The sequence below is a fragment of the Lontra canadensis genome, unplaced genomic scaffold, assembly GCF_010015895.1.
Source record: "Lontra canadensis isolate GAN:19392208 unplaced genomic scaffold, GSC_riverotter_1.0 scaffold21, whole genome shotgun sequence".
NCBI lineage: Eukaryota > Metazoa > Chordata > Mammalia > Carnivora > Mustelidae > Lontra > Lontra canadensis.
The window spans coordinates 2,222,190-2,244,655 of record NW_022631015.1 but is presented as its reverse complement, the minus strand read 5'-3'; the positions used below and the strand labels follow the sequence as shown (position 1 = coordinate 2,244,655).

Genomic DNA, 22,466 nt, shown 5'->3' with positions numbered 1-22,466 from the left:
AAGTGAACCAATTGTGCCAGTGTATATGATGAATATATTTTGTTTTTTTAAAATATTTATTTATTTATTAGAGAGAGAGAAAGAAAATGAGCAGAGGGAAGGGGCAGAGGGAGAGGGAGAGAGAATCTTCAAGCAGACCTCCCACTGAGCAAGGACCCTGATGTGAGGCTTTATCCCAGGATCCTGAGAGACTGTGACCTGGGCTGAAATCAAGAGTCAGATGCTCAACTGACTAAGCCATCCAGGTGCCCTTATGTTCATAATGAATATTAAAGGGAATTTTTTTTGGGGGGGGTATTCAGTTTTTAGGAGACTTTTAAGTATATTTGATACAACCTAGATATGTGATTCTCCTTTTTCAGTTATCAATTCTATGAAATCTAAATACAGATCAAGTGCTTCTGAAGAAAATTTAGGTCTGAATTGAGATGTATTCTAAGCATAAAATAACAGATTTTTGAAGATTTTAATACAAAAAAGAATGTGCAACATCTCATTAATAATTTTTATTAACATATTGATATAACATTTTGGATATATTTGATTAAATTTATTAAAATTAACTTTGGCCTCTTTATAACTTTTTTAAATTTGGTTGCTAAAAAATTGAAAATTACACATATGGCTCAAATACATTTTGGTTGGTCAGCACTGGCTTAACACATCATAGGTATCCAGTGAATGAATGTTAACATTAATATGATCACTAATATAATGATGATGATGATGAAGATGTTGTATATATTCTTGTCCTCTCACTAGAAAACTCCTTAAAAGTAGGAAATACATCTTATCCTTATTTTTATTTGCCATATCACATTGAGTAGTCCTGTATTTTTTAGAGGTTGTTCATCAGTGAATTGATTGCCTCAAGATCTGCTTTTAACATTCCAAGTGCAGAGCTGTGTTGTTGTTGTTTTGTTTTTTTTTTTAAATCCTAGGGATAATGGCGTAGAAATCCCTTTGAGTCTGTGCACATGTGACATATGCGCACACACACACACACACACACACACACACGAGTGTTTTGTTTAGTGTACTGGAAGGTGGTAAAGTTATTTAAGCATTCATAATTCATAATTGTGGATTATTCCAAAAGTAATTTGTACTTATGTTAAAAATTATTTTTCAGTAAACTTAGAGTTTTTATATTTTTTTTTTAGGTAATTGAAAAGTTTTAAAAATTGTAGCACTGGCATCTTGTTTTAGTTGAAGCACTTTTATTTTGATTGAATGAGAATTATTATGGAAATAATACTACAGTTAGGTTTAGACAAATTGGTTTCATACACTGCCAAGTTCTCTAACTAGCTCTATGACCTTGAACAAGGGATTTAAGCTTTCTGAACTTCAGTTTTCTAATCTGAAAAATGTGGATAATATCAGTTACCTCACCAGGATGTTGTGAGAGATATAAATGGGAAAAATATCTTAGAGTACTTAGCTACCATAGGAATTATAGACATGTAACTATTATTAATTTGATTGAAATAATCATACATATTTTGAAGAAAATATGTGTTGTAATGTAAGGTTGAGTTAACCATGTCTATTAAAATGTGATAACTTTTGTGAATTTTAAGCATAGTGCTGTGGTATAAAAAAAAATATGCTCTCAATTTTCCCAAATGTATGATGCCAATCTATAAAATATAGTCAAATAGCCCAAATAAGTCATAAATTATTAGTAGAGAGACTAGCTGGGAAAGAAAACAGTAGTTAGGCATTTCAGTTTTGTAAGATTAGATTAAAAGGTACATATGATTGGGTTAGACTGAACTAGAGATACCTGCTTTTCAGTCTGAGACCCTGACAATATTGGGAATTTGGACTTTGGTGCTGCTGTGACTAAGATGGGGGGTTGTGTCCAATCCCTGGTAGGGCAGATATTATTTTTACTTGGAGAATCTCTGCCCCTCCTCTTCACCCTTACCCCTGCATGCCCTTACAAAACTCTGGTCTTCAGTAGAGTGCAATCTTGATAAGGTTTTTGTCCTATAAGTCAAGATTCTTGAAAGCGTAGGGTTGAATAAAAGCTAAGCTCCTTTGCTGTTGGTGAGAAAAAACAAAATGACAAGATAAAAATAGCTTAAAGCATAACCACTGTAGAAGTTGGAGCTGTCTCTAAGTATCTCACAAATAGCCACTTTCCCCCCCGATGTTTCTGTGTCAGGGCTGAGCTATCTAGAAACGTACCTAGATTGTATGGCCTAAAAGGCAGTGACACTGGAAAGAGAGGTGCAAGTATAGTGGAGACACATATTTTTAAATATGTGACTCTCCCTCTCCCCAAAATGGTTTCTGGTAACTTCTCTGAGTGGTAGAACCCAATGTCCAAAATAATACAACAAATAACTGGAGAGACTTACTAGCCCACAAACTGAGTTTTACCAGTTGGACCCACCCATGGACAGGACACTCCAGGGGAATCAACATTGTTTGTTTGTGTTAGGACCTCTGTGATTTACAGTCATTTCTACAACACTTTGTTTTCTGGCTCTGAAATTTAGTTAGCTTTATTAGGCTTATGATAAGTAGCTTTCTGGGTAGATGCTTACAAATTTCTTTATTTAGATTTGTGTATAGATGTTTGAATTTTATCTGTTTCAGTGATTTTAAGTTATGTAAATCACAGTTCTTATTTTGTATCATTCTTCAGTGATTTACAGTGTCTCCAGGGTGATGGATATTCCACATTGCAGAACAGATTTGAAATGCATCAGGGAGCCTGTAAGTGACATTTCTGTCATAGTATGCACATATTTTAGAAACAGTCTTAACTGGATTGTACCAGTTACTTATCCCAGAAAGAAACTGAGTTAAAACATGGTAAGTAGTTAAATTCTGCTTGTTACCAACAGTGTCATTTTAGTAGCAACCTGTTGAATGCATGTGGATGGGGAAAGATAGAATCATCAATATGTATGTATTCTTTTGTTATTTATGGCCTTTTTAAAGTTGTAAACAAAAGTACATTTGTTTGTCTGTCTTCCTCCCTTAGCCAGGACACAAATTATAAAAAGAACTGTACAAGGAAGAGTTAAAAAATCAGGTAAATACTAAAATTTCAATAATTCTTCTCTTTTCAGTACACAAGTTTTTTTTTTTTTATTCTAAATTTAAAGTTTTTCATTAAACGTGTCCTTGAACACTGGACAAAGTATAGCACTGTTTTAGTTTTGAGTACCTGTAAAAAATCATTTCCTGTGTAAATCACTTGGATGAATAGAACTATGTAAGCATATACTTTACAAAGAAATAGGCTTTAATTGTATGGACTGTCACTTTGAGAGATAATGAGAAAGGGAAAAGGAAAGAGAGAGGAACTCTATTTTCAAAATTTGTGTATATATATATACACACACACATACACACCACAAAGAGATTATTTACCACAAAGACATTATTATTTAAGCATGAAGTTTACTGGTAATTTATTATTAACTTCCCTACAGATCTATACAAGTCTTTATCAATGTATCTGGAACCCTGAGTTATAAAAACTTTGAGGTAGTATATTGTTCTAAACTTGAAAGGAGTTATTCACACCAGCACTGAACTAGCCAGTTAGGCAGATATTTAAAAGGATTTTGACAGGGATATGTTTCTTGTATTTCCTCTGTTTTTTTCCACCTTGATTTCATGCTCAAGTGTGGTGATTTATTTCTCCAGGGCACAGTGCCATCCAGTATAGAAGAGGTCAATATGGTAGTATTTCATAGCTTTTCTTTTATCTACACAGCCTTGCCACCCTCTGTCCATGACTCATGCATCTACTGGTGTTCCTGATAGCAGAACATTTGATTAGCTGGACAGGTTACCTGGTTACTATTCTCAATCTGTCCACGTGTGGGTTTGCTGATGCATTTGAAATGTGGAGGTCTGAGCCAGTGCAGGAGCATAATCCTATCTAGGCCAGGAAATGCCTGGCTTCCCAGATACTTCTCAGAGCAATAGGGCAGGGACTAAATCTCTTATTTCCTTCCTGTCCTTTATTCCATAACACCTATGTCCCAAGTGGATGTTTGATATTCACTAATCTGGGATACTTTGTATTGTTAATGAATTCTACAGAGACCACATTTCATGTTAAAACATTGGTAGGTCCATCATTATGGAGTGATTGATCCTATTAGTGAAGAAATTGTTATATAAATAATTTGTTACAAATATATATATATACATAAATGTGTGTGTTGTCTTTCTAATTATGTAATTAAAGATTATGTCTCTGCACCTTATTAATAACTCTTTCCTTTCTACCCCTTATGTTAACCCTTTAATCCCATTTTCCTTAAAGCATTTGTCTAATTATAGAAATTTATTTTACTGTATTGAAGTTGATGATATTACAAATGCTGGATTGTGCAAATGTAGCTGGAATTCAAATTCTGGTATTTGCATTCTTCTTGGTAATTAAACTAAGAATATACAGTAATCATTTGCAATTTGAAAGGAACATGTATTTTAAACCAACTAATGATGGGAGTTCTGCCACTGAAAATATGCTAAACTGTTTCAGAATATTTTTGAGTAATTTATATTAGAGATAAAAGCTAATCAGTTTTATTTATGTTCTAGGTATTTATAAGAACAAACCAATGGGCAAAATATAGCCTTACTAGAAAAATGGACAAAAAATGAAAAGATAAAAATAAATAATTCCTAGAAGAAATAGAATATATGATCATAAATAAAAACTCTCCAGTCTTAATACTAGCCAAAAAATGAAAAGCATCATTTTTTGACCTGTAAAATTGGAAAAAAAAATGTTTTTTAAGAATTAACATATTAGGTTATTGCTGTTCTCTGACATTTTTTCATAAGTAATTCTTTTTTAAAAAATTTACCATGGGTACAAGACTGAACATTACAATCATATGTAGTATAACTGGAGGTATCTGGCTTCTTTTTAAAATGTTTCTTTCAACCTTCCAGCTCATGGTGGTTTACTGGAAAGTCTAATGTTTGGCAACTGAGCCATTGTCACTTCTTTATGTATAGGTATGAGGCACATGTGCAATGGCTTCACACCTGTTTGAAGGGCTTGTTCCCTGGCAAATAGAGGGAATGGGTGGTTACAGAAAGAATATCTTAGTTGGTGGGCACAATTAATTCTTTATCATTCAGAGTTTGTTGGTAACATTTCTGGATTACAGTGCTCCTTTCTAAGAAAGTAAACAAAGGAAGTGGAAGTCCATTTTTCCGTGGCAGCAGCTTTTATGGGGAAATAATTGTTAACTTTGAAAGACTACATACAGGAATTGGAAATTACTTATGTTTTAAATATTGATGATATCCTGGTTTCCTGTCTACTACTTGGTCAGCTAGCTTTCACTCCACTGATAATTGTTGGCTGTATTGTTGTTCTTTGTTCTTCTTCACTGGGTAATGCATTAGTGTGTTTTACATGGTTCTCAACTGTAGACATTAGTCCAGTCTCTTCATTTTGGATTTTTTTTTTTTTTTGCAGTATTTTATAGTGAAGATTCTGAGGTCTGGGAGTCTGAAGACTTCTTCGGGGGCGGGGGGCAGATTCTGCTACTTCCAAACTGTGTGACTGTACACCAAACATTTAACTGTTTTGAATCTCAATTTCCTGATCTGTAAAGTGACAGATTTGAATTAATTAATCCCTATGGTCTTTTGAATTCTGTGAGTTTGAAAACGATTTTATGTAGTGATTTGTTTTACAAACACGAAAACATGAGCCAGGTGAAAATACTTTTCAAAAACATTCTGATTCTGTATTCTTCACACATATCTACATTGCCAATCTTCCCATTGGAAGTTTTTTTCTTTTTAAATTTTTTTAAATTTATTTGATAGGGAGAGACACAGTGAGAGGAGAATGTAGTGAGAGGAGAGCAGGGGGAGTGGGAGTGGGAAGCCTCAGCAGGCTTCCTGCTGAGCAGAGAGCCCCATGAGCCAGAAGACCTGAGCAGAAGGCAGATGCTCAACTGACTGAGCCATCCGGGCGCCCTCCCACCCCCAGTTGGAAGTTTTGATTCTCATTTAGAATTGTGTCCTCTGTTAGTCGTCGAGGTGTTTGCATGTCTCTCATGGAGAGGTACAGATACTTTGATACTGTAATTGCTGTTAGCTGAAAAGATGCTTATTTTAGAGTAATTAGAATTTGTAGAATTACAGAACATAAAGGGCAGTGTAAATTGGTGCTTTCTCCCCTTACAAGAGGGATATTCTATTACCTGATGCTTGAGATGATCTAAACAAAGGAATTCATTTATTAGTGGCATGATTTCTTTAGCCCAATACTACTTATCTTATACAATGTTAAAAGAAGCTGCCAAATGGTTCTTAGGCAGAAACACACAGTATGATTTAGCATGCATTTCAAAGGAACAAGTTTCTCAAATTGCATATAAGAAAGTGTCCTTTTCTTTTGTCCTTCTGGGCTATAAGTGCATCCATGTTTGAAGGGAGAGGAGAAATGCTAGTCCCCTGCAGGAAGGTAGACTTCCTGGCTCATATGTATTTGGATGTGGGCTGGAGGATCAGTCAGTGGTTAATATAGCCTTCTGTGGTCATCGGCAGAAGAGGTAAAATTTCTGTACTTCCTTCAGCTTTTTATAGATGTGTAATTTTAAGTAATTTTAATACTATAGTCAGGATATGATTGAATTAATTTTTGGAATTATTCTTTATTGTTATGGTGTTGATCTGGAACATTTCTGAGTATCCATGAAAGATGAAAAATAGAGATACCCAAATATTGGGACTGTAGGCATCAGGGGCACCTAAATCAGGCACTTTTGGTCCCCGGGCAGTGGCCCCACTTCTTTGGCCCCACTCCCTTGGCTCCAGAGCTCTGAAATAATACATCCACAGCCAATCCAAGTCCACCTTCAAACAATACTGTACTGCTTCTTGTATAGTGCGCATGCCTGAACAAGATCTGAGAATTCTCATGTGCTATGTACTGTCGCCTTCCCCTGAGCTCTGCAGTGTTCTAAAATTACATGTCGCTTAATTAAAACTAGAAGCACTGATTCATCCATAAAACACTCCATAATGGGAAATGATTAAGTCAATTTGGTTTAAAAATGAATCTGTTATGATCTTTTGTTCTTTTGTTGGTTTTTTACTTATTTTGGTAGGTCCCAGTTGGAGGAGGGTGAGGAGAGTGGTTGTTTCCTAGGTCAAAATAATGGACAACTTGGATTCCAGTTCTGGCTATGCCTCTGTTGTGTGATATTATGCAGATTGGCTACTGTCATGTGCCTTATTTACCTCAGGGGCCAGTGGCTCTTTGCCTCTCCAGCCAAGTTCTTGCAAGAATAAGATAGAAAATGTTACAGTCATGGTGATTACTTAAATCTGTGTAGCATTTAATATGAAATGGATACCCTTAATAACCGTGTACAAAATTAAATTTAAGAGTCACAATTGGGACATTATCTCTTCAGTTAAAAAGTTTTCTCTAACAAGGATTGAACCCAGGCTGGAATTTGTACTGGATTAGTTGTGTTCATAGCAAATGAGTCGGAAATTTAGTTCATTTAGTTCCTTGTTTTCTGAGGAATTAAGTATCAGAATTTTTAATGTCAGTTGTAGGTTCTCAGTTGCAATGACATTCTAGTTATGAAGTCTGACTGAAGCTTTCTCCAACCGCCCTGTTCTTATAGAGGAGGCAGAAACAATGATCTTGTTGGCTTGGCTGACGCCTGCCTGCTTAGATACTGTGTCTCCCTGTGGAGTCCCCTCAGGGGCTCAGGGAGAAGACAAGCGGAGGCCAGCTGGGCTCCCTAGGTCTGAGACCAGGAGCCTTTGCTCTGCTCCATTTCCCACTCATTGTGCAGCTCAGGCCCTATCACTTGAGAGACCTGGCAAGGAAGTCAGGAGGAAGTGAGTGCCCTGCTGGTTCAGAATGTTCCAGTGTGGTTGGAAAGTTTGAGAAGGGCCCTGGGTGAGAAGAACAAGACCTTATTGACAGGGTTCAGGCCTGGTCAGGTCTGTTTCACATCAGCTTTCTGAATAATCACAGCTTTCCCTGCCCCCATGGATCTCTAGCACTTTCACCTCTGCTTTTTTATTTATTTATTTATTTTTTTCTAACACTGTATACAGCCATGGTAGAACACAAAGCATTTTAACTTTTTATTCCAAGAGAAATTATGAAACATGAAAAGTTTGGTGTTGCCTACTTGAAAATGACGACACTGATACCAACAACAAAACAAAACTTTATACATTCTAGGGCTTTCCAAACTACTGTAACATTAATCTTCTTATTGCAAATATTTTTTCTATTAAGCTGCTTTCTCACTGATTGATTTATAAGACTACCCATTATTCTCAAATTTCCAATAGTCATATAGACTGGCCTGGAGTGTCCTGGTCTGAATTGCTCAGCCCTCTTACCTGATGTAGTTTGCGTGTTAGGTATTTAAAAACCATGCAATTGTGTCTACATCATAAGATCGAGAGGAAAAGGAATATGCCAAACCATTTCTCTTCTTCTCTACATGAGTCTATAAACCAGAATATTTATGTCAAGAAGTCAGAAGAAAATCTGCTGGAGGTTTTAATGAACCACAAAATGTGTCCCTTGTATACCTTGCCTTGTCATCCTGCCTGAATTTATGTGTGACTTCTACATTAATGTAGTAAACACTCTCTTGGCAGCCCTGTCATTTTCAGGACCCATAGGGTGTCTCCATTTCCAGCTTTAAGTCAGCTAGTGACAATAATAAGGCTTGTTTCATTTTTCTTTTTCCTGGAATATCTGGTGGGAACTTTTGAAGCTCAGAGGGATATCTTAAACTTTTCGAACTGAGGAAACCAAAGAAAACTCAAATGTTCCCAACTACTTTTGAATACACAGATTTCCAGTAGTAGTTGGAGCCTCCCATTTTTATGTTTAAGTCTGTATGGGATGGAGAGGACTTACCCGGGCTAAAAGCAGGTGAGCAGTTAACAGGATTGATTGCAAAATGTCTACCCAATTCATATTTAGAACGAGGCTGGTAGCTTTTTATAGTACCTCTAGAACACTGATTTCTCACCCTTTGACCTCCAAATAGTTTTATTTGATGACTTTCATACTTTCTTACCCTAAAAGTGGCACATTAAATACTTTAGTTTAAAAACCACTGGCCCTACATTGGGGAGGGTGTGTGCTGTGGTGAGTGCTGTGAAATGTGTAAACCTGGCGATTCACAGACCTGTACCCCTGGGGATAAAAATATATGTTTAAAAAAATAAAATTAATAAAAAAAATAAAAATAAAATAATAAAATAAAGTAAAAAAAAAAAACAAACCACTGGCCCTTACGTAGAAATTTTTCATAGAGTTATTAAAAGCCAATTGAGAATCTGTGTTTAGTCAGATACCTTCATCTTAATGTAGGGATTAAGATGCATCCTAATTTACAAAAAATAAACATCCTTCTTTTATTTAAAGTTTATGAATGTGTGTATATGCATACATATTCAGTGATAATAATACAAACCTTATTCTGTTTAACACACCCTCGCATCCCTAAAACTCTTTTTTTAGTGTCTTTCCAGAACCCTTGAGTTAGAAGCCAACCCCCACCAGTGCCTAGAAGGTCTTCCTCAACAAAGGTGCTCACCTTCCTCCTCTCTGCCATAGTGTCTTTTTTCAGTAATGTTAATAATGTTCTGGTGTTCCCTACCTCCTTACACTCACCTGCATTGTCCCCAAGTTCCTGCAGCTCCCATCTCATTCCTTCACTCGAGATTCCTTTTTCACAACCACCCAGAATTAGTCCGATTCCTGTTTTACGTTCCTGTAGTATTGAGGTCTGCTTTGCTACACATATTTTGCATATTTCACACGGCTAGTAAGTGGCAGAACCTAAACCCACGTTCATCTGAAGTGTCATGTTCTCTCTGTTGCCCCATACAATGTCCCAGGATTTTGTTTCTTACTCAGTAAATAGGACAATGATAACACTCAACCATGCTTCTGTGGTGCTCAGGTGAAATAATGTCTATGAAAATGCTTACTGAACAGTGGAAAGTGTAACACCATTCTGTTTTTACCATCATTAGATGTATTATTTTTATTCTGGTTGCCATGATCCGTAATTTAAGTTCATATAACTCTTTTGGTGCATTTCTCAAAGCTCTCAGTCTTGGCTGTCTTCTATGCTAGCTGCGATGGGTCTGACAATTGTCTATTTTCCTTTTCTTCCCAGGATGGTTCATACTTGGCTGAGTTCCTGCTGGAGAAAGGCTATGAGGTGAGTGACTCAGTGAGCAAGCACAGGCTGGTGGAATCACTTGGACACAGTGGCCTCCTGCTTCCTCTGCCGCCGTCCTCCTGTGTGTGTTTTCCACTGAAACTCTGATAACAAATCAAAATCAGGGGAAGAATGTGCCGCTTGAATTGTAACCATGCCAGCTCATTGTGCTATTTATCTGCTGGTGAGCACTGGTGGCTTCCCCCTGTTCCTTAGTGTTTAACTGCTTTGCACGCTTTCCACATTCTCAGATAAAGCAACCTGGGTAAGCTAAAAGCTATAACATTATGAGGGTTAATTTATGATGTAATGTGTTACATAAAAAAGTCCCACTCACAGTGAAGTCACTTAATTCGGAAATTGCACAGAGCAATAAAAACTAAGCTGATCTTTGGCAAGCTTGAATGAAACATTTACACTCAGGTTTTTTCATTCTAATAGGCAGCCATATATTTTATGGACGCCAGCACTTCTGGGTTTGCTGCTTGGTGTCATTATCATTGTCATCTTCTTTTTCTCCTCTTTTGTCCTTCCCTTGAACATTTTCTGCTTTCCTTAAAGAAAATGGGTTTTACATATTAAGTTTGATGTGTGTACATCTTACCTTTTCTAAGAACAGTTTTCTGTATATAAGTTCATGCTGTACAGAGAACAAAAACCTATACAGTGACCTGTATGTTCTGGCCTGGTTTGGGAGTATATACATTAACAAATTTGGATTCTCTGGATTATTCTGATTATAGATGTACTATTTTAAAAAAATGCGCACTGTGGGGAGATAGAAAAACAATATCTAAGAATTTGGCATCTAAATGCCGGCAGGATTTGAAGAAAAGGAAACAAATTTTCTTATTGTAACTCATAATCCTCTCTGAGAGCATTGACTTTTAGACTTTCAGAAGTAATAGCACATATGTTTAGCGTCTTCTATTCCTTTACCTAACCAGGTAGTTTTATATCTTGCAAAAATAACAAAATAAGCCAAATATGAATATGAAAGTATACATGTACACTTGTGTTCATATACAGATTCCTGTAATTGAGTGATAACATACGTATTCTGCAGAGCAGAGAATTTTAGAGTAGATCATATATAGTACAGAAGAGTTGGTTTTAGATAAAGACTAATAATTTATTCAGACTACTTTTAATAAATCTAAAAGGGAAGGATTGGCAGAGAAATTACTTTGTTTCAGGTGTTGGCAACTAGCTAGTGTTTGGTAGTGTTTGGTAGCTAGAGAGGAGTTAGTGATTTATCTGTGTATCAAGTAAACCAAGAGAGGGAACTTAGTAAGACTGGATGGGATTCAGGATGTGCTACCCCAAGATGTGGTACCTTAGCATATTGAGAATTTTAAGCCTAAGGGGTTTGAGAAACTAGAAGGAGTTTGAGAAAACCGAGAAATTTCTCCTATTAATCTTTGTTGATTTAATGTGAGGGGGAAAAAAGTTTCCCTCAACCCTCTTAGGGTCCCTGGCTGGGTCTGAAAATAAAACTGAAAAGCATATAAGTTTATTTTCTGTAAGTTTAATGTGACTGGGAACTTTTATAAGGAAATGAAGATCCAAAGAAACCATTAAGGTTAAGTATTTTTATGTTAGGTTTGGTGGAGAATGTGTGGTGTTGGAGAAATATGACAGGTCAGGGAGTATGAAGTAAGTATGGGAAACCTAACAAGAGCTGTTTGTTTGGATTCTTCTTGGCATCCCCTTGTCTTCAGAGATAAGGATATTCGTTTTCTCCCATTATAGTGGTGGGCACCTCTCAGTGGAGTGTTTCGTGACTATTTCAGGAGAGAAGAGCACGGTGAAAGTTAGAGAGACTTTCCTGCTTCTATTGTTTCGTCAGATTCCTTTAGCTTAAAATATTCCATACATCAAGGTGCCATGTTTTGGGGTAGCACGTTCTGAACCCCATCATGGTCATTGCAGTTTTGAAGAGTGAGGTGGTATGTCAGAAGGAGTGCTTAAATTGCATGGATGTTGAAATTTACTTCCAAGGAGGACATGGGGAACTAAGAGGTGGGATGAGGATGATGGCAATAAGTAGTATCTGCAGCTAGTGCAGAGGAAAACAGAGCCGGTCTGGTGGTATGAGGTGGAGTAGTCACTGTGATAATGTGGTCTACTAGCGATAGGGCCTGGGGTTAACATGGATATGGTCGATGGCGAATGGTCTCAGTCAGCGTGGTGGTGCTGTTAGCATTACTGGAAATGGCTAGGCTTTTATAGGCACAGAGACAGACGGAGGTCTACTCAGGTGGCTTGCTAAGGAACTAGCAGACTTCAGAAGATGGGTAGTAATGTTCCCAAATGGATGACAGACTTAGAAATAAGTGTAATGAGAACCTAGGACTGCCAGGTGAGCTACAGATGTTTTTGTTCCATTGACATTTCGAAGTCATAAGAGCAGATTTGATTCTGATAAAGACAATAGAAGGCCCACTTGGCAGATCACAGTTAGTGGGAGAAATGAATCATTGAAACAATGATTGGCAAGAGAAGAGAGGTTTAGGAGTGAGATCCATAAATTGATAGAAGAAGATAGTATAGACAATACAGGAGAAAGGTATAGAACTATAAAGCATAATCAGAAATGACTCCTCCTCGTAGTCAGGGGAAATATGAGTTTTGTAGACCTAGGGGAGCGAAAAGGTATTTATCCATATTGTATTCAATTTTAATAGGCTGCTGTCTTCCATTTTAAGAGATGGCTGTAATTGGGGGATAAGTTAGTAAGGGAAATCTAACGATGGCACGGACTTCAAGTTTTTGAGCTTGGACTGAAGGGAATTTTTCGAAGAGGCTGCGTTGAAAATTTTCCAGAATTATCAGCCAGCAGTCCCTGGTTGCTCAAGACCATGTGCAAGATAATATGGTTAGTAAACTTCATGCAGTAGGATAAGAGGAGACACCTGTCTGTACCTGAATCCAGAAGGTCAACATCAGCAATTTGAATGAGCACAGACTTTATTTAACTCAGCAGGTTCTCAACCTGTAGTGTGCTTCAGAGCCACCCAGAAGCCCCATAAAGATGAGGATGGCTGTTTCTGGGGTCTGGGAATCAGCCTTTCTAACAAGCTCCCAGCTGTTGCTGATGCCACTCTCCTGGATCTTACAGTTTGGGAACCAGTGCAACTATAGGTTCAAATGAGGTCCTTTAATCGTAAGACAAAGATGAACACAATTTCTTAAGGTACCTTAGTTTGTGGGGCTTTCCTTCTCTGAGCTCTTACACTATTTAGAATTTAGTCTTTCTATAAGGAATATCACGTATCTAAGGAATAGCTGCAAACAATATACTTTGGGGTAGCAGAGTGCGAACCAGGAACAAATAAACATGGGGAAGAAGAGCTATAGATTCTGTGAATATGCTTAATAATGAGGATGAGGGGCAAACTTCAATTGTCTAGCAATGGTGAAGTCAGGCTGTCATTGTGATGGTGGGGAGGCATGGATTCTATTGGAGAAGCAGTAGTCAACTGGAAGGGGGCAAATTGAAGAGCAGAGATAGGTTGGTGGGGTAGTGGTGACGTGGCCACATAGGCAAAGACAAACACTATCTACAGAATTAGCATAGCACAGTTACATATATTCCTTACTTTTTAGCTTGGCTAACTTTAAAGCAAAAACAGACATTTGCATATGGCTTGAAAAGGAATATCATGTATGAATAGTCTGATAGTTATGGTTAAAAACCTTGTGTGACCTCACACAGTAGATTCTGAAAGGCGTGGGACCTTCTAATGTGGCCAGTGAAATCCATGCATCTGGTCCTGAATGAACTATTTATTTATTTATTTAAAGATTTTGTTTATTTATTTGAGAGACAGAGCATGAGCAGTGGGGAGGGGCAGAAAGAGAGAGAGAAACACTCCCCGCTGAGCAGGGAGCCCGATGCTGGACTCTATCCCAGGACTCTGGGATCATGACCTGAGCTGAAAGCGAATGCTTAACCAGTTGAGCCACCCAGGTGTCCCTGAATGAACTACTTAATATGAGAAAGTGAAGGATTGCTTTATTCCTGGTCTAGTTCTCACTGAGAAGAGACTCTACTTAAAGGTTTAAAGTTATAGTTTTTAGTGTTGCTTCTTTTTTGAATTTTACTTAACATTAATCATTAAAGAGAATGCAAAGAGAATGAATCTAACACTTACTATTTATAGAATATAGGTGCCATCTCATGAAGAGAGAAACTAAGAATTATCAGGTTTTATTTAAAAAATCGCCCCTTAGGGTTGCCTGGGTGGCTCAGATGGTTAAGCCTCTGCCTTAGACTCAGGCCATGATCCCAGGGTCCTGGGATCAAGCCCTGCATTGGGCTCCGGGCTCAGCAGGGAGTCAGCTTCTTCCTCTGCCTCTCCCCCTGTTTGTGCTCTCTGTGTCTCTTTCACTCAAATAAATAAATAAAATCTTTTAAAAAAATCATCCTTTAAAACTTTGAGTATTTAATTCTACAGTTGTTGAAGTGCAAAGCATAATTCTCCCTTAAGCCCCGTCAGCCAGCTTCAGAGCAAGGGAGGTGAAAGAGGCCATCTAGCTCATTCTGGCAAGGAGGCCCTTAGGCCTGGGTGCCTGATAGCCTGTGTTCTAATCCTCATTTGCCACCCTGCTGGCTGTGTAGCCATGGGCAAGCCTTTCTGAGACTTAGTTTCTCAAGTAAAAGGGGTTGATAAAAGTACCTGTTTCCTTACATTGTCTTGAAGATTAGGTGAGACAGTACATGGAAAACAGTCCAGAGAAGCTCTCTGGGATTTGTGGGGCTTTAGTTGATATGAGAGTGACACGGTGACCCAGTACTTGATGCTGACAGCCCTAGGGATACAGATTTTATAGAAGGCTTCTTGGTCCAGTTTATTAATTAGCATTAGTGAAAGGCAGGCCTATTATATTTCCTAGGATCTTAGCTCTGTGTGCATTCCTTCTGAGTGTGAGGGGACAGGAACATCGATAGAATTGAAACTCTGATAAAACTTTCAAGTGCCTTCCTAGCATCACTGTTAGCAGATAAGACAACAACATATACTTTTATACCCATTTTGTACCCAAAAAACAGAGAAACCAGAAAAACAAAAGACAAATTCAAATCTTTTAAAGATTTTATTTATTTATTCGACGGACAGAGATCACAAGCAGGCAGAGAGGCAGGCAGAGAGAGAGAGAGGAGGAAGCAGGCTCCCTGCAGAGCAGAGAGCCCGATGTGGGGCTCGATCCCAGGACCCTGGGATCATGACCTGAGCCGAAGGCAGAGGCTTAACCCACTGAGCCACCCAGGCGCCCCTGACAAATTCAAATCTTTTAAAAGGAAAAATTTGTCTGGGAATAAATGAAATATTTGTATTATGTAATGTGGCAACAAATACAGCACAGCATATCAGAAATTAAAATAAAGAATAGGTAAATAGTGGGTTTTCCTTCTAGGAGGAATTATGACCAGGGAGTATGAGGAGCACAGGAAGGAAATGACATATAAGGATTGTCCGGTTGTTATCTGTGGGAGATTATTTGTTAGAACATGGAGTTCCTATTCAACCATTCATGATCTGTGAGAATCTGTAAAATATTTTTTCTGGGTTTCTAGAAGCCTTGGTGAAAAAAGGCAGAAGTTTTTATGGATTTCATTTTGAGAAGATACTGAGTGTTGGTAGGATAGACCATGTGTACACTTTAGCTTGACCACTTCCACTGGCTGTGTGATTGATCTCAGGCAGTGTCCTCACCTGTAGAATGTGTGTAGTATAAGGAAGGGTGTTGTGAGGATAAATTATTTAATGTCTGTGAAGAGCAGTGTCTGGCATGTGGTCATTGCCATGACCGTGTTAGCTATTTATGTTACCTATATAACCTGCACTTTTCAAAAGGCAAGTGGTATTAAACATCCCTAGGGAGTTATCCTTGCCTCCAAGAGAATTCTAGACATTGAAGAATTTGAAATCTAGTGGTAGTAATTTTCTGCTTTCTTGATTGAAATAACAAACAGATACCAAAGGATATGAAATCCAGTGGTAAGAATTTTCTGTTTTCATGATTGTAATAAAAAATGAACAAACAAATGAGCAGGCATTTCTCTGTTATATTGCCTAATCTGACTCTAGGTTTTGGAGACTAACTTTGTTCTGATGTTGAGATAACTTGAAATTTTCCTTTCATCACTTAGTTAAATTGAACATGAAATTTGTCAAAATACCCCTTTCTGTTTAAGACCTCAGTTTTTCAGAATTACATTTAGTTTTTGAACAGCTACAACATAATAGTGATTTTGATTAAGTTTATATGGAGTCATATTCAGCTCATTTATCTTTTCGCTTTGGTTTCCTAACACTTCATCTCTTTTTCCCCCCAAATCCTTATAAAAACAAACAAAAACCTTACATACATCCCTTCTGTAAAGAGAAAGCTGCTAATCTCAAATTCTTAACTAGATTATCCAGTTTGCACACATTTTGGCTTGTCTTAAAGTTTGTATTTCACCTGTCTCTGAAGCAGACAGACTCAGCTTTCATTAGTTCTTAGAATAATACTTGCTGTCATGGATTAAGCATTTGGCAGGTCTTTCTTTCCCTGTATACACATACCAAAAGTTGGGAGTGAGGAGAAATTAAAACACATTTTTTCATATTAAAAAAACCCTAGTGCTTAATAATGCTTTTGGTTATAAGTGTGACAAAAAGTCCTATGTTATTTATTTACTGTGACTTTGTGTAGTTGTCTGATTTTAAATTGAGTCTGTCAATATCATTTAATATTTTCACCAGAGCCTTTTATGTTTATATGCAAGGTGTATGTATATGGAGTTTCTCTTTGTTTCAGGATGTTGGAATATGTGACTTAAGCAGAATCCAGCAATTAAGCGAAAAGATAGACTAATCATGTTATTATTATTTTCATTGTTATAATTAAATGATCTGTTTTTACAACATAGAGATTACTTTATGTCCAATGAACTAAAGCTCTACTTACATCTGAGAAAGCTATATTTCAGAAATAATATGGTGGCAAACACCAGTTTTGCCATATGTGAGTATATATGTGAACTTGGTTTTTATTAAACAAAAAATTATTTGTTAAAATTATTTGTTAAACAAAATTATTGTTCGTAGAGCAGTTCAACTTTACAATTAAATAACAACTTAAAAAATTGGAGACCGTGAAGTAGAATAAATTCATGGCTTGATGTGTTATTTTATCTACTTCTAAATTAAGAAATGGAGATGTATACCCAAATCTCAATTTAACGTTTCCTAGATTTTACAGTTTGCCTCCTAAAATTTTAGTCAATGGTTTGTGATGTTCCCTTCTTAAAAATATTTTCATTTTTACCACATTTTCTTGAGCTTAGTTCTTTTGGAAAATAGTGTGGATGAGTGCTTTTCTCTTTGGCTAAAGCTACTAACCAACAGAATTATTAATTGTGGGTGTGTTGTATCCTTTGCAGAAGTTAATTTCTCATGTATGCCATATAAAATGACGATGACATGTCTTTCTGTTTGAAAGAAAGTCTTATATGCTTATAATTCCGCACCTTACCCCCCACCCCCAAATCTGGAATATTTGAGTCATGCCAAGGATTAATTTTGGTTTGAAACAGACAGAAAACGATTGAGTTAAAATATAGAAGTGTATTCAGCTGCAAATGAAACTGCCCAACATTCGAAGGAACACTTTTAAAATAAGTAAAGGATTAAAACTGCCACCAGTATAACTGGAAATTGGGCAGCTGGTGACATAAGCTTGTATTAGCATTGGCAACACAAAGGGAGTGATCTTGACATTAGAAGGAAGTGAGACCAGGTCTTGAACAATTTCTCTTATGTATCAGACACAAACAGTCTTTTCTTTGGTATCAGACAGGTATGCATTCTTGTTCCAAGGACTTTCTTCCCCCTCACACAAATCATGGTTAAGCTAAAGATAAAAATTTAAAAAAGTAAAAAATCCTTTCTTCATTTGAGTTTTCTTCATGTCTTAAATCTAGTAGAATATAAATCTTGTCCCTAATCTATGCTATTTCTTTTCAACAAAGCTGGATAATAGCAGCTGCTGTCTGTTTATATTTATGGATGCAGGTATATTTATATATATGTAATAGGTACATGATGCAAAGCTCTGAGGACACTGGAAGGATGTGGTGGCATCACAGCCTCTTGGCCTCATGCTTTTTGTTACAGAGGCTGCAAGGCAGTTTTACCGATATGATATGGCCTTACATGGTCTGTCTTCAGTTTCAAACTGAAGAGATATTTTGTCAGCAGCAGGGCTCTAAGTGTGTATGTGTGTTTGGAAAAGGAGACATTTGAGTCTCTGTAACTAAGCATTTGCTGAGAAGTCACATAATTATCTAATTACTTTTGTTGAGATTGGCAGTGAAAACTGCAGAGAGATGGAGGTACAATGCTGGTGGCTGGTGGGCACTGGTTGGGGAGAAAGTAAGCAGTGGAACTATTTTTAATAATTTAAAGATAATGTTTGTAAGTTATAGACTTATAAGTTATAGTTATTTTTCACAAGGTAAGCATTAACAGAAGAACCTCTGAGTTGCTTATTAATCCTCATTGCACATTTATAATTTTTTATCTTTCCACGTTGTAGGTCCATGGAATTGTGCGGCGATCCAGTTCATTTAATACAGGTCGAATTGAACATCTGTATAAGAACCCCCAGGCTCATATTGAAGGAAGTAAGTAATTTTTTTTTCTAAAATTTCTTTCTATAGCTTCCTATATTATGATAAGTTATTTTCAAATGTCCAAAGCCCATCAAGTTGCAATTATTTACCCATGAATTGCCTGCATTAAATGCCATCTGCATGCTTTGAAAACCCTTCCATTGCTTGCTGCCCCTGGGCCACAGTGTCATCTTGGTTAGGCTGTTACAGGATATTGGTCAGGTGATGCTGCTCAAGAAACCAAGAGTAGACATGCCTTTGATCACCCTTCTCCAGGTGTCCTTATCCCCTCCAGTAAGATCAGGTCCATACTCACAGCATACTCCTTTGCTTTTTATGTTTGGTATAATGTAATCAAGCTAAGTGATCTGTGTACATTTATTTAATTTTTAAAATAATTTGTGAAGACAGGTCCAAAAACAGGCGGCAATTAAAACAATATTTAATTGCTTTACAAATCACTGTCAGTATTTGCAGTTGCATGTTATTTTTGTTAATAAAGTTGCCTGAATGTAGCCAGATAGTCTGCACAGCCCAGTCATAGTGTGTTCTCATTTGCCTTTTATAGCAGCTCCTAAGCTTGTGAATGAAACGATTTTACAGATGAGGAAATAGAGGCAGAGAGAGGTAGTAACTTTATTGAGGTCACATACCATGTAAAAGACAGAGGTAGGACCAGGAGACTGGGTTTTTAACTCCCGAGTTCATCCTTCTTGCTTGTCCCTTTTTTCTAGCTAGCAAGGATAATTCAGTCTACATGTAAAGCATTAATGATTTTGTATTCATTTCAGAGCACCAAATATTTGCAATTTTGTGTTTACTTGTATATGTAGTGATATCATCAGGAATATAACCTAGTTAGTTATTTCCACTAAAGGATTTTTACCTTAATATTTAAGTTACTCAGTACATCCTCCTTGAAAATTATTACCATTTTTGTGCAAAGTATAGAATGGTTGTACCATTGGATCTAGACACATAGATCATTATTATGTAAAAATAACAAAAATATCATGCTAGCAAATTGCCCATCTACATGTGTCATATTTAGTGAAGTCAGTAAGGCTATGCTGTGATTTAGGGTTAGAATAGGCTGGCTAGTTGTCCTAAACAATTATGCCTCTACATCAGGCATTTCATGGATGGCTTAAGGATTGATGTCTATGAAGTACTTAAAAATCGCTAGATAAAAGTATCTGGTTCTTACCAGTGTATTACAGAGTTCTTTAGATAATGTGTTCATTTTTGTGAGATTTTCTTTGTCTGAATCTCACTCTTATGTAACATATCTTACAAACTATAACATTGTCTTGATAAGATTTTTTTAAAAGTTCATTTGAGTTTTTACAAATCGACTCATGTCTTTCTACCATTTAGTTTCTTTAAAGATGACGGTTGTACTCTGCTGCTCTGAAACCAGTCTGGTTTTCAGACTTTCAGAACATACCTTTCAATTTTGATATTTTTTAAAAAATGGGCTTATGTTTTCTTCTATCTAATGGTATGCTTTTGAATTCTAGACATGAAGTTGCACTATGGTGATCTCACTGATAGTACCTGCCTTGTGAAGATCATTAATGAAGTAAAGCCTACAGAGATCTACAACCTTGGAGCCCAGAGCCATGTTAAAGTAAGCCATTTTTACAGTCAGATTTCTCTGGCTGTGTTCCTGAATTGTTCTGTATTTTACTTTTTTCTGTTCCTTTTGTTGTTGTTGTTGTTGCTGTTTCCTAATGCAGGCACTACTCCTAGTCTTTAAGTTTAATAAACGAATTTAATAGAAATACTATACTTTTAAAAAGTGTATTCTCTGTTACTGAGCAACATAAAATCTTACTGCTAACATTAAAGTAGCAGTATTCATTTATTTTGGGTTGATCTTGTAGTCTGTTTTCTGCCATTTCAAATCCCATTGTGAATGAAGTGTTTTGTTAAAATGTTGGAAAATGTAATGCAATAAAACTACTATTTTAATATTAATTTTTGGTAGTAGTTAATTACTGGCTGAGAAAATAATATTTTTTTAGTTCAATAATATATAAAATTAACCAAGTTAACTTTTTATTGTAAGTAGTAAAAATCATGGGAAGAAAAGCAGTTTTTAGCTTCTTGTCTCCTCAGTATGATACAGCTAATGTTGATTTCTTCTGAAATAAATTCAGATTCTCCGTTAGTCTACTTACCTCTCTTTAGTTTTTCTTTCTGGAACAAATCACGGTAAACCTGAGAAGCCCACGCCTAAGGCTCTAGCAATCTGCTTAATTCAAATTTCCATTTTTGTTGCTGTATCCCAGTGTCCACTTGAGTTAGTGAAATCTGAAGCCAGGAATGATATGAGCTCTATTTAGACACTTATTCAGTCAGAATAGTGGAGCTGAGAAATAAAAGCAAATAACTCTAAGTTAAAAGAGCCCCTCGTCATCCTGCCAAAAAAAAAGTCCAGAGAATTTTTTAATTTTTTTTTTTTTTTTTTTTTTTTTTTGCTGTTTAATGAACAAATTCAGCAGTGTTATTTCAGAAATACTTAAGGTGATTTGTATTCCTCTATATCCCCAACTTTAGAAAGAATGGAATCTATATTCCTGTTTAATATCTCTGCTAGTTTAAGGGAGAAAATATAAACTAAATAAGATGAAACCAAGTGTGGAATATAGTGAGAGAAACATAGGGGTTATCCAGTCTTGTTAATATTAAATTTAAAAGTAGTATATAAATCCTCATAATTTACATTTTTCTCTAAAATGTTATCCTCGAAGGATAGCTACATATCAATAAAGTTACTTCTTTATTTGCTGTCTCAGAAAAAAATTTTCCCCTTTCTTAATCTCTGATGATTCTGTTTAGTATCCAGTGTTAACTTTTGGGCTGTGAAAGTTATCAGCATCTTTCAGTTAGAGCAGAGCTGTTTTTCTAAATGATTCTGAATATCTTTTCTCATTTTTAAAGGATATCTTATGCATTCTATGCCGGGAGAGATTACCACCTGTTTTCTGTGGAGAAGTAGTTGCTGTCTTTATTACTCCAGGTGTGAAGACTGTTTATGACTAACTGGAGCAATCAGTCCATCTTCCACATTATAATTTATCTAGTTGCTTCTTGGCCTTTTTGGCCAATGTGAGAGTATTTTCCAGGCAAAATTTGAATGTTTTGTTATGAATGCTCTGTTACTCCGTTTCCTTTAGATTAAGAGCTTTCCTTTGTGATTGTAGATAGTTTATCACCCCTGGACCTATAAACTGGCATGGTGGGAAGATGTAGGAAATTTTATGAAGATTTATTTATAGAAGGTCCCCCATCTCCTGTCATTTTAGTGTTAAATAAACCGTCTTCTCCTTTTTCCAAAAACTTTTAGTTCAAAAAGTCTGCTGTACTTTTCTTACTTGAAATGAACCTATTCCTTTGTGAGTGTCATTCTAGAGTGGTTGCACTGTAAGTATAGAAAGCTTAGGAAACCAAGTCATTTCATTCTAAGTTGCTATGTATGTGAAGTTTGTCTGTTTTTATTGTGTTTTGCCTGCTTCTCCTGAAGGCAAGTTAATTGGCCAAAATGGTGCTTAATTGAATGTGAATTT

The 22,466-nt window shown here is 36.5% G+C and overlaps 1 protein-coding gene across 2 annotated transcripts in view; it reads left to right on the top strand.

Moving 5' to 3' along the window:
• Nucleotides 1-22,466, top strand: part of GMDS (GDP-mannose 4,6-dehydratase) — a 623,268-nt gene that overhangs the window by 136,622 nt on the left and 464,180 nt on the right. The window contains exons 2-5 of one of the 2 annotated variants that reach the window (XM_032861446.1): nt 2,660-2,730; nt 10,185-10,229; nt 18,819-18,906; nt 20,415-20,524. In XM_032861446.1, the coding sequence (XP_032717337.1) occupies nt 2,683-2,730; nt 10,185-10,229; nt 18,819-18,906; nt 20,415-20,524 (291 nt within the window). In that variant the 5' untranslated portion in view covers nt 2,660-2,682. The remainder of the gene's footprint in view (nt 1-2,659; nt 2,731-10,184; nt 10,230-18,818; nt 18,907-20,414; nt 20,525-22,466) is intronic. The other variant, XM_032861444.1, reaches the window with a different exon arrangement.